A 12,272-nucleotide genomic window follows, 5' to 3' on the forward strand; every position below is an offset into this window, starting at 1 on the left:
CCAGTTCTTTTAACATGTCAAACTCTGGAGATTTGTTCATGAGCGTGCAGTCTCTCAATGGGGATTCTTACCAAGGGGCCCAGGTTGGAGCCAACGTGCAGTCACAGGTAGGGACCCATCCGATGTACTGCCAGTGAATGCATTAGTGTTGGAGGAGCCTTTGATTGTATTGGCACTTCTCCCTCCCGTCTGAAAAGAGCAAATCTCAACCAGCACAAATGAACCAACCAACACTTTAAAAAGGCAAAGCAAACTGAAAAACCAACCAACCAAAAAAAGCAACAGGCACAACCACCAAAAAAAACCAAACAAAAAAAATCAACCAAAAAACAATCCAAAAGAAACCAAAACCAAACACCCAACCAAACCAACAACCATGGTCTTGAGGAGACTTGCCCACACTTTGTGAATGCATTTGGCTCTGGCTTGATAGTCGTACTTAGGCGGAGAGAAGGTGTAGGAGAATAGACACAAAGTCAAACAAAAGCAGCTCAGGTTTAGGTTCTGCTTGCTTTATTTTTCCAAGGGAAGGGGCCAGATGTTTGGACTGGTGTCTCGTTTTACAAGACTTCCACTTACTCCTTTGATGCCAAACCAGGTGTCTGCTGAAAGGCAGTAAATGTTCAAATACATAGATAAATTTTTAATTATTTTTTATAAGTAAAAGCCACCCTTCACCATCTCCCCACCTCCCCAAAGCACAGGCACTCACACCACCCCTGTACATACCAGGAGGAGAGAGCCAAGGGAGGTTTGAGCAGCATTGCTGAAACATCAACCCATGCTTGGGGCAAAAAGGAAGAATTTAAAATAGGAGCTCACTCAGATCTCCCACCTCCCATCCAATGTCCAGATGTGCCATGGGTCCCCTCTCTGGCATCTAAGGCTCTGTTCTGTGCTGAGAGACAACAGCCGCTCTGACACTTCTGCATTGGGCAAAGAGAGTTCTCTAAAGCCAAGGCTGCTCCCCCGTGGGGCTGGACATGGAGTGCTCATCATCCGTGGGCAGTGAGATGTGCTCACCATATGCGCCACTGCTGGGGCTGGGCTGGGGGAATGAGGGAGAGGAACAGGGGACCCAGAGGAGAGCTGCTTGTACCTTTGCCATGGTAGGTATATTTCCTTTCTGGGCCCTCCACAGTGAAGGTGCTTGGCCGACTCCAAAGATGTCCTTCCACTGCTGTGAGCAGTGCTTGGGGTCAAGGGTGGAAGAGGGTAGGGGTGGGAAGGTGGGTGCTTGAGCACAATGGTGGACATGGCTGCAACGATGTGCTCCAGGAGATGCCACCCCATACCTGTCACACTGTTCTCCCTCCCCACTCTTCTTGTCAAAGGACATGGGACCAAGGAGAGTGTGACAAGGCTGCTGGGGCAGGCAGGGGATGGTGAGGGAGGCAGGAGAGGTCCTCTGGCTCATGTCTCTCCACAAGACCAACTGCAGCTCTCTTTTACGCCTCTTTGAATATCTACCTTTATTTTTATTATGGTGATGATCACAATTATTGTTACTACTGTTCGTTTGCTTTTATCTTAGCGAAGATGAATGGAAGCGGCTTTGGCCACTAACCTTTCATTCCCTCTAATTTGTGTTTTTGTTGTCATTGGTCTGTTTAGGTGGATACCCTTCGCCATGTTATCAGCCAGACAGGAGGATACAGTGACGGACTCGCGGCAAGTCAGATGTATAGTCCGCAGGGCATCAGTGTAAGAAAAAAAAAATAGGCTTGGGTTCTGGTTTTTGGTTTTTTTTTTTATTTTTGTTCTCTCACTACCAATTATTTCAAAGCCATAGGGCTCAGAACGCCAGTTAGTAGGACTTGTCTTTGCCTTTACGGTCGCCTAGTTTATTCCTTCTGTATTGGTCACGCCAACGGCGGAAGTTTGCCCACAAAAAAAGTGGCGCCAGGGCAGGCTGTGTGCAGGCAGCTGGCGTCTCAGACTGTCACAGCCCATCAGCGTTCGCCCAGCACCTGCGGCCACACGCGCTCAGCCGAGAGGAGCTGCTAAACAGGTGACACCTCATGTAACCACAGTGGGGAATGTCACTGCGAACGCCCCAGCCCAGAGATGGTTCCACACGGAGGCCAGTGGCACCATCCTGGAGCGACCAGCTAAAAATAACCCATCCCTGGCTGGCATCTGAGAACGTGGCAGCAATGGGGTTGGCAGCGATAGCAATTACAAATAAAAGGAGGGAAAAAACCCACAAAGCCAGCCAGTGTCAACCCAAGAAAACCTCGCCCAAGCGGGCTGGGGGAGGATGCGAGGGGGAGGGCAATCTCTGGAGCATCTTCTCCTTGTTCTTGGGTGCGCTGGCGGGTTCTGACTAGCATGAAAATTCATAGCGACAAGCTGTGTCGCACAGGGGGAAATCGATCAGACACACACAAGGAGAACCCAGTGTGGATTCGGGACAGCAATCCAACTTCATTTCTCAGATCAATCGTCCACCATCTCAGCGGCGGTGACAGCAAGCTGAGAGAGGAGGGCAGCCTGGAAAAGGAGGCTGTGAGTGCTGAGTGGGTGGTGGCAGTGGTGTCCAGAGTGGCACAGAGGAGGAGGCAGCTGCCCTGGACATAGCTGGCTGCCACAGGATGCTGATGGTTGAGATAGGGTGGTTTTGAACTAGTCAGGGAGGTGATGATCCTCTGGGTGGGATGGTGGTCCTGCAGGTGAGACCCCAGTATGGTGCACCATCCAGTCCCATCACCCTCCACTCTCCTGCACCATTTGTCACCTGATGTGTGACCATCTTGCAGGATGGCCACCACCAGCGTGTGGAGAGGGTGCAGGAAGAGGGGTGCCCTGGGACGGGGGGCTCTGAACCCCTCCTGCGGGTGCCAGGGCTTAGTGGGCGGCTTGACGTCAGGAGGCAGAGGCAGGGAGGATTTCTGAAGTAATGTAATTGAACATGTGCAGATAATTATGTCTCATTACATAAGCCCCTTGCAAAAACGGCACTTGGAAATGCCACATGAAAGAGCCTATCGTTCCACATTAATTTCTCTGTGCGCTGAATTTATTCCCTTTCTGGCTTTTTAATACTTGGAGAGTAAATGAATCGCAGGCTGATCATGATAAGAGATGATACTTTTGTATAAATTAAAATACCCCCAAGGAAAGAGGCTGAGCTGATTACAGTTGCAGTTGGCTTGGAAAATAACAGTGGGCTGGGTTAAGCCAAAATTTGGGGGGGAGGGTTGCTGCCGGGGATTATGAGGCAGGGAGGGGGTGATGGGGGAGACGAGAAGGAAGAGAGAGTGAAAACGCAAAAGCTGAATAGGACACGGAGAGCTGAGTTGGTGTTTCTGGCTGTGGTTCTCTGTGGGAGAACCAGTGTTCCCATGAGTAGCAATGAGAACTGGTGAACTGAGAGTGGCAGGGGCTCAACAGGACACCTCTGTGCTTCCTAAACGGGGACCCGGCATGTTTGTCATCTGATGTCTTCTCAGGCTGGTTTTCAGGCAGGGCAGAAGCCCAAACTGACCCGTATTGGATGTTGTCAAGAGGGGGGCAGGTTGGCAAAGGGACTGCACTGTGTGAGTGACTCCTCAATTCCCCATAAAGCTGTGTTAGGCATGGGGAATGAGGCAGGGAGTCCAGAGCTGAGCAGATAGGAAGCACCTTCTGGATTGCCTCTTTGTCCCCAAATACTTTGTTTCCCCTATATCCCAGTTAGTGTGCTCCAGCCTGATTGTCACTTAATGTCTTCCCATCCAGTGAGGTCCCTTGATGGATCCCAGTTTGTCCACCTTCAAGTGTGGCTGTCCTTTAGGAAGCATTGGTCCTGGGTTCCTCAGTGCAGACAGGGTGGCTGTCTCCCAACAGACAGGGCTTCCCTGCCTTTTCGTGAACCCTTTAATGCCAAGGAGGGGCAGTGGAATGCAGAGCAAAGCTGATTGTGACACAGAAAGCTGCCGTCCCCGCATCACCCGAGCATCCCCGTGAGCTGCTGGAAGGAGATGAACCGAAACCTAGTCAAGAGCCCTGTCACAATGATGTCTGCACAGGACTGAGGTTAAGTCATCCCTGGAGCCCGTCAGCACCAGGAAGTCAGCAGCAGGTTGCCCAGCTCCGCTGCTAGAAAGCTTGGCAGGGGAGACAACGCTCAGGGTTTGCCTTCCTTGATGGAGGATGAGTTTTTAAATGCATGTAAGTCGTGACAGCTGAGAAGAGGGATCTACCCAAAGCCCAGTTCCCTGCATGTCTCTGCTGCTCTGGCTGACAGGCTGCTCTGCAGGGCGGGATGGGCTGGAGTTGGTTCTGCATCATTAGCAGGATAATGGGCAGTGTCCCAGCCATCGCCAGCCCTGTGACCCACAGACAGAGGGAGACAGAGCTGAGACAGAGGGAGAACAGAGCCTTCTCTTCCATAGGTGGGGACAGTGCCAGTCCCAGCATGGGATGGGGACACTGACAGTAGAGGGGTGGTGGAGACAGGAGCTGTCTTGAGGATACCCAGCCTTGGGTCACACTGAGAAGAAGCAGGGACCTGCCCTCCTTTCAGGAGGTTTGGGGCCTGAGCCACCCTTTTGGCAAACTGTGGGGCTGTAGGGTTTTGCACCATGAAGTGAGAGTTGTTAAGTGTCTGGGCTGTCTGGACAGTGTTTGTTCATGGGGGTCCACATGTGTACTCAGGAGGTCTCTGAGACCAGGGGTTTCAAAGCATTTAGGAAAGCTCAGGTTCTGATGGGTTCCAACAGAAGCTGGATCTTTATTGCCACAGTCCTCTGGAGGGTTCCACCCTATAACATCACCTTTACTGCCAGTGCCTATGGCTGTAAATCCACAAAGTGTTCTACTTTCCCCACATGCTAGTGAATGAGTGAACTATAGTTATCTTAAAGCCCTTTCAGAAATTTGGTTTTGGACTTAATTTAACTTACAGATAATTTAAAAGTCTAAAATGAGGAGCTGTTCTTAAAGTTCATCAGACAGTGAAGTTCTTGAGTTAACACTACTGCTGTGCAGACCTGTGCCTGTTCACAGAGCAGTGTGTTTGTGACCTGGATGGTAGTGGCCAGTGGCTCGGTGTGATAGGAAGTTTTGGATCCACTCTTGCCAACAAAGATTGGTACATGAAGAAGCTGAGAGCTCCTTACTTGATCCGAGATCTTTCGTTCTAAAAATTTGAGCCTTGGGAAGAAAGTGGTTGCTCTGTTCCTCAGCCAGCTGCAGTTCACCATCATGGTCAAGCTTTGGTTCATGGTCATGGCCACCAGCTGGGGTATAGAAGTTGGTCTGGCAGGGCTTTAGTGCACAAGCTCCATCCATAAGGGATGCCTTGGTGTGTTCTGATGGCCAGGGATGCCTGGCCATGATCCTTGGGAAGGGATGTCCAGACAAGGCTGGAGTCTCTGGTGGATGATAAGACCTTCAATGCATATTGTAAGGAGGCCCTGATAGAAGCTCTTAAAAGCTCAGAGGTCTGAAAAGGCTTTGAGGCTGCTCTGTCAGACTGGCTGGTAACTGGTGGGTTTGGAGGTTGACCTGACACCCTGTGCCATTGTTGATGGGACAAGGATTTGGTCACAGGAGGTGGGATGCTGGGACAGCCTCCGTGCTAAGCAGAAGGCTCCTTTAAAAATTGGCTGAAAGTCATCTCCCAGCCCCATGTAGGAGGCCCAGGCAGAGAGCCAGCCAGACTTGCTGGAGGTGACAAAAAAGCTGAGACCTGTGGAAATGGGCACCAAAACAAGTTGCTTCAGCAATCATTTGCTGGGGCTTCAGACTTGGACAGTCACCAAGGCTTTGCCTGTGCTTTGACACCAGAAGGTGACATCTGAAGAAGTCACCGCTGTGTGCAGGGGCTCTACAAGGAGCAGCAGCCTCCTCAAAAGACTCCCTTGTCCTTGAGGGAGATCCCAACTGATTTACTACAGTCAAATCCCAAGGGATCTCTGTGATTGGAAGAGGTAGAGCCATCCGGGTGGAATTGGATGAATCCCACATGTGGCTTGATCCGTGCAGCAATGGAGTGAACTCCAGGGTGAGTGGGGATGGTGCCTGCATTCCCTCTGCCTGGGGAAGGATCTGGCCTCCTCATGGAGGGCTTTTCTATACCAAAGGATGGTGTTGAGATGTCACAGCCAACCTTGGGTCCTCCTTTCCATCACTTGACCCACAACTTACAGCCTTCCCAGGCTGGGTTGGCCTCTCCCCAACATTCTCTTGACTTCCCACTGGATGTCACCAAGGTTGTGTTTAGCCACACAAACTCCTGAAGCACAGGAAGGCTCATTCCCAGTCTACAGTACCTTCCAAGGATTTTGGGGAGCAGGGTGCTGAACGTGCAGCCACTGCTCAATTGCTCCTTCCAGCCGTGGCTGGCAGGCAAAAGCCTTGCTAAAAATAGTTGAGTACAATAGGGCCGGAGCCCTGCTCCACGCAGCCCCCACCACTCTCCCCCCTCCTGCTTGCCATAACGACCCTGCAAACACTAAATGGCATCTGAGTGCATTAAGCAGCAAACTGTCCAGTGACATAGCAATTACGGCTCTGAAATAGATTTGGTGCGTCACGGAAGATAAGGGTTTTGAAAGTTTCTGTTGTGATTATAGCTTGTAACTCCAACAAATAACAGGCTTGGTAATAAGAGGCTGCCAGCACAGCTATTGTGGTTCTCTCTCACTGATGGCACGTAAATTGCTATTAATGTCCTAAGTGTACTTGAATATGCCAGTCTCAGGGCGGCGGAGTTGGCTCTGTGTCTCTCTTTACACGGCCTGTCATTGTCGGGCTGATTATCTACAGTAATTGCTGCCTCTTGCAGCAGTCCAAGACGTGTAAGGGTGGATATTGCATCTCGGGTAGTGCAGGGATGGTGGGTCAGGGCCTGGGTGTGGGTGGGAGCTGGTGGGGGCAGTGGGCATGGGGTAAACGGGGCTGGTTAATACTTGTGCATAGTCTGGTTTCACACTTGCATGCAAGGTGAAGTGGAGTTTGCTAACCTGTGAGCAAGCTCAGGTCATGATTCCTGCTTTCCTTGCTGTTGCCTGAACCGTGCACATATGGAAGAGCACACAAGCCCAGGAAGGGGTGTGCATACCTCTTGTCTTTTTTGCTTTGTGCATGCCTGCTGTGAGGTGGTCTGCCTCCTCAAACAAGGGTTTTTGTGGCTCACCTGTGATCAGCTCTTTGCTCCCATCTCAGCAGCCTCTCAGGGAGGCAGGAGCTGGGCAGCAGCACCTCAGGGTGGGGAATTTTCCTACCCTCACCCCTTTGGGGTGTGCAGGGTCCCAGCTGGCAGGGCCAGCGTTGGATGATGCAGCAGGCAGGGGAACAGCCAGAGTGGGAAAAGCAGCCTGGGCATGTCTAAAGCGGGACAGCAACTGCTGCCAACTGGAGCTTGGGCAGTGGTTGGGAAGGATTAATTAGCTAAGCACTGAATCAATGTCAGAGCAGGCAGAGGAGGTTGGGTGTGACATCTGCTCCTCTCCAAAGGGGATGGCAGCCACGGAGGAGCAGCTTCTGTGCGCTGCTGGCTCCTGCCTGCGGCAGCCAGGGCCCTCAGGTAGCTCAGCTCTGGAGTGCCTGGAGAATTTGGCTCTGCATCTGTTTTTAGGAGAAGAAACATGTTGTCTACCATGCTTTGCTGCATGAGCCCTCAGATGGGATATAATGGTGGCACCTCTGTTGCGCTGTGGCTTGGCTTCCCTTGATGAGGTGGAGACGTGGAGCTTTTCTGGGGGGCACAGCTCAGCAGTTCCACGGGACCTGTTGCTTGTTCTGCGTGTTCACAGCACTTGGGTTCAGATAACATTCAGGCTGGTGGTTCTGGAGTGAGGTGTTTGCTATTTTCTTTCTTCCATATGAGGAAGGGTCATAATCAGGGGTTAAAAACCCCCAAATGACCAGAGCTTGGGGTTCTGGAGAAACATGGTTTTTTAAGGGATGGACTTTGTGTGAGCACTTGCAGTTTATCAAAATCTGTTTTCAACAGGAATGTTTCTGCCCTGTCCCACTGATGGAGCCCTGTGGTCTGGGGTGGGATGGGGGAGTCAGAGGGAACATCTTTGCCTCCTACACTGGTCCCATCTGAGGGAGAAGCTGGGGGCAGGGGGTCTGAGGTGAATGGGTACTTTGTGTAGGGCTGTTTGTGCCCACTGGGTGACTGATGTGTCTGTGTGTCGCTTCCTGCAGGCTAATGGAGGTTGGCAAGACGCTACTACCCCATCATCGGTGACCTCCCCCACAGAAGGCCCTGGCAGCGTTCACTCTGATACGTCCAACTGATCTCCCAGCAAATTGCATCCCTGGCTGAGCAGGCCCCGGCGGGGGTGGGAGGGGAGGGGGCCTCTCCTAACACCGCAGCAGTCAGACTGGAGGTGAACCCAATCAGCACACACAAGAAGACTCCTTCTCTTCTCTTCTCTTCGTCGGGATGCTTTTTTCAGCCAATCTGGACACTTCTTTATACTCTCTTCCCTTTCTTTTCTGGGTAGAAGCCGCTCTCCCCCTCCTTGCCACTGCCACAACACCACTCCCTTCCCCTCCCCCCTACCCACTGAAGGTAGAAGGATTTTAAGGAGGAGAAGCAAAAATCCACCACCACCACGAAAACCAACCCCAGAGCAGTATACAGCCTGATGCTGGGTGTATTTCTGAGGAGCCACAAATGTACCTCAGTCACATCTTGCTCCCTCGCTAGCAGGCAGCCCCTCTGCCTCCCTTCTTTCTCGCTACCTCTCCGTAGGGAATCGCCACCATAGGGAATCTGCTCCCGCCTCATCTCCGCAGCCTCCTGCACTCAGCCCTGCCCCAGTGAGCTGTCTCTTGGGTGCTGCAGGGACAGGGCAGATGGCACAGGCCCCATGTACGTAAAAGGAGCCAGCCTGCTCCCGTTCACTTCCAGAAGGTACCATTCCCATTGCCATTCCCAGCCCCAGGGAAACCGCCAGCACTTCCCAGTCCCAGCCCTACTTGGCCAAGCATCCATCCTGCTGGCTGCTGTGATCTGGATGAGCCACGAAACCCTGCTGTCCTCCCTGCCAGTTGTTGGAGGAGAGAAGAGGAGGGAAGGATGGGGAGGCAGAGGCAGGTGAGAAGCAGCCATTGCTGATAATGGAGGTGCTTACACCTTCATGGAGCTGTGTGGGATCAGGCATGGATGGCTGATGGGACACCAGCACTTCTCTCACAACAGCTAGAGGGGCTGGTGGTCGAGTTTTCCTGGTGAGGACAGTGTCACAGGGTGTTGGCTCCTGTTTCCAGGAGGTGCTGCACTGCAGGAGAGGAGGAGCTGGGTTCCCCAGTTCAGGCAGGACCCACAGAGGTTTATGCCACCCCCTGTGTTCCCAAAGCCCTGCTGAGCTGGTAGCGAGGGATGGGCAGCAGAATGCCAGAGGCTGGAAGTCTGGAAGTGCTGGGTTGAGTGTCTCGGGTGCTTTTGATAATGCTTCATTGCCACAGGTTTGCTCTGTAAGACAGGTGGGTGCCCCACTGAGGGGTGTCTGTGTGCTGAAGCTGCTGCTTTTATCCCAGGAGTTACCCTGGGCAGTGGCCATGGAAGAACTCATGGGATTTTCTGCACAGCTTTTCTGGTCCACTGTTGGGACAAGCAGTGGTGGCTGGCGAGCGAGGCTTCATCCTGCCCCTTCAGGCTGATGCTGGGAGGACATGGCTTTCATGGAAGAGCAGGAAGAGGCAACACCAGTTTCCCTGGGCAGCAGGCTGAGCTATGTGCCCAGGTGGGACTTCTGGCCATCAGTTCTTACAGTGGGTGTGAGGAGGCTGAGCCAGCCTGCGTCAGGACCCTGGGTGTGCTGGGAACTGGTGTGGGTGCAGGATGTCTGACACCTCATAATGGATCTCAGTATCCCTTGGGATCAATACCTCACGCTGTTGAATGTCCATGCCCACCCTGCTTGTGCTGGCCTCAAGGTGTGAGCTGCCAGGAGGGAGCAGCATTAAGCAGAAACCATTTAAAATTAGAGCTCTGCCAAAAATATTTCCACCTTTCTGCTGGAAAAAATACTAGTCCTTGCCTGCAGGGTACAGTGGTGGTGTGGCCACAGCTCTGACACACTGTTACCTTGCAGCACAGGGGCTTTATGGGTCCAGCAGTGACACTTCCAGCTCCTTTTGCATCCACGCCAGGAGTGAGGACCCTGTGGCAGAACAGGATGTGACATGAGGGGCCTAGGGCTGCCTCCTAGCTGTGTGTCAAGAGCATGGAGAAGGTTCTTTTCCTGCAAGGACAGTCTGGAGGTGCTGCCCACCTTCCCGAGCTCTGCACCTTCCCACTCTCCCCTTCTTCCCGTGGTGTCCCTCAGTGCTGCCTTTCGTCCACTTCCAGCTTATTTTACATGAACCTGTTCTGGCAAAGCATTCCAGGGACACGGGACTGGGTCAGGCCTGTTCTCCCAAGCGGCAACAGTGCCATGCCTTCGGGAATGCCAGTGTCCCTCTTGGAAACCAACCAGGAATGAACCAAAACCACTGCCTGCTGGAGCCAGCCCACACTGGGGCTGCCCTCCCCTGCCCTGCTGCCCCTCCTGCCCCTCCTGCCTATCCCCCTGCCCAGGCACCCCCTGCGTGGGCTGGGCCCTCACTCGTCCACGGTACTTTGCAAATCCCCTCCTGAGTTCCCCAGTTGGTCCCTCCAGTTTGTGTTGGTGTAGCTGCTTGCTTGCCTTTTTATTTGCTTTTTTTATTTTTTGGGTTTTGTTTCTTCTCCCCATTCTCCTCCCTTGCTCCAGCCCCAAGTGTTGTGGGTTTTTTTCTTCTTTTTTTTATTACTATTTTTTTTTCTGCCCAGAAAAACCTGACTTCGATACCAAAAAAACAAAACAAAACAAAACAAAAAACCACAAAAAAACCACAAACAAAAAAAAAACCTGCAGAAACTCAAAAAAAATAAAAATGAAAAAAAAATCACAAAAAAAACTCAATGATTCTTTCAGCTTTATTAACATTTTCCATTGTTTCTTGCGATTTGTGTCTCGTTCTTTGTAGTATTGATGATAACGAACATTTGATAATGAATGTTCTTGTATATTCAGATAAAGGAGAAAAAAAAAACCAAAAACGCAGTCGGAATTTAATAGTGTTTATAATAAAAGAATAAAAAATGACCCTCTTAGCACGCAAAATTGAACAGGGGGAAGGTCCTGTCCCTGTTCTTTCTGTGGCAACAGGCGCTTCATTCCTGTATAGTTTATAACATCAAACTACCTACATTCATCCTCCTTTTTTTTGTTTGTTTGTTTTTTCCCATGGTTTGGGTTTTTTTCCATTTTCTTGCATTTGTGAATTAGTTCAAGAATGCTAGAAAAGTGTAGAGTTGTGCACACTCATTTCTTCTTTCACAATGTTTAAAAAGTGACGGTAATTCATTTTGTAAAACTTTAAAAAGGAAAAAAAATGGTTGGAATAGTGAGCATTAATAGGTACAGTCTAACACTTTATGTTTCTTAACGTTGAGACCCAGAAATGAACCTTTTTGTTTGTTTGGCATTATTTGGGATGGGGGGGAGGGGGGGGGGGCGCTTTGATGATGATGATGATGATGATGATGATGATGCTGAGTTTATTTTGACCTGAGACGATGGCCTTGCCGCTTCCCCTGCATTTTTGAGCTGTGACCTGAGTGATGTGAAAAGTGATGGTGGTGTTTTGGGGGGGAGTTCTTCTCCCCAGTCCTTTCACATCCCAGCTCCAGAAGATCCTTGCGTGGCTGCTCTGGGGCTGAGCAGTGGGATTACATCTCCGAAGAGAGATGGAATTCCGAGGGGTTTTGGGGGAGGAGATGGGGAATCAAGTCCTGAGCCCCCATGGGTCTCCATTCTGGGGATGTTGCTGAGCTGCGTGGAAGTGATGCAAGGGCAGGAATCCTTCCCAAGATGTGTAGATAGCTGTACGCTCTGCCCTGGATCCCAGTGTCCCAAAGCTGAAGGGTTTGGAGCAAGGAATGTTCCAACCTCACGTCGCCCATGGACCTTGCTGAAGATGAGGTCTCGCAGCCTGGCCCCCAGCCCTGGCTGCATCAGGGTGCTGAGATGGGACAAGGGGTGGGACATGGCCAAAATGGCCCCAAATCCAGCCCCAAATCCCAGTGGCTGCAGAGTGGGGTTCGAGGAGGAGTGCTGAGGAAGGTGCTGGTTGGCATCACTTCAGTTTTCTCTTAAAACATTTTCCTGCTCCTCCCAAAACACCTGAGCTTTTCACATCACTGACTGGTTTAGGGTTTGGGGTGTTACTTTTAGTCCCAAGGTTTCTTGGAGTTCTTTTGGTTTTGTACACCTTTATTATTATTATTATTTTATTATTAT

At 51.3% G+C, this 12,272-nt stretch overlaps 1 protein-coding gene across 1 annotated transcript in view; it reads left to right on the plus strand.

The window, feature by feature from the left end:
• The window catches only part of PBX1 (PBX homeobox 1), a 122,851-nt gene extending 114,686 nt beyond the window's left edge, over positions 1 to 8,165 (plus strand). The window contains exon 6 of the mRNA XM_017729641.1: positions 8,143 to 8,165. Coding sequence (XP_017585130.1) covers positions 8,143 to 8,147 — 5 coding nt within the window. The 3' untranslated portion in view covers positions 8,148 to 8,165. The remainder of the gene's footprint in view (positions 1 to 8,142) is intronic.
• Positions 8,166 to 12,272: the final 4,107 nt, after the last annotated feature.

This window comes from Corvus brachyrhynchos, unplaced genomic scaffold (assembly GCF_000691975.1).
Source record: "Corvus brachyrhynchos isolate BGI_N302 unplaced genomic scaffold, ASM69197v1 scaffold101, whole genome shotgun sequence".
Taxonomy (NCBI): domain Eukaryota; kingdom Metazoa; phylum Chordata; class Aves; order Passeriformes; family Corvidae; genus Corvus; species Corvus brachyrhynchos.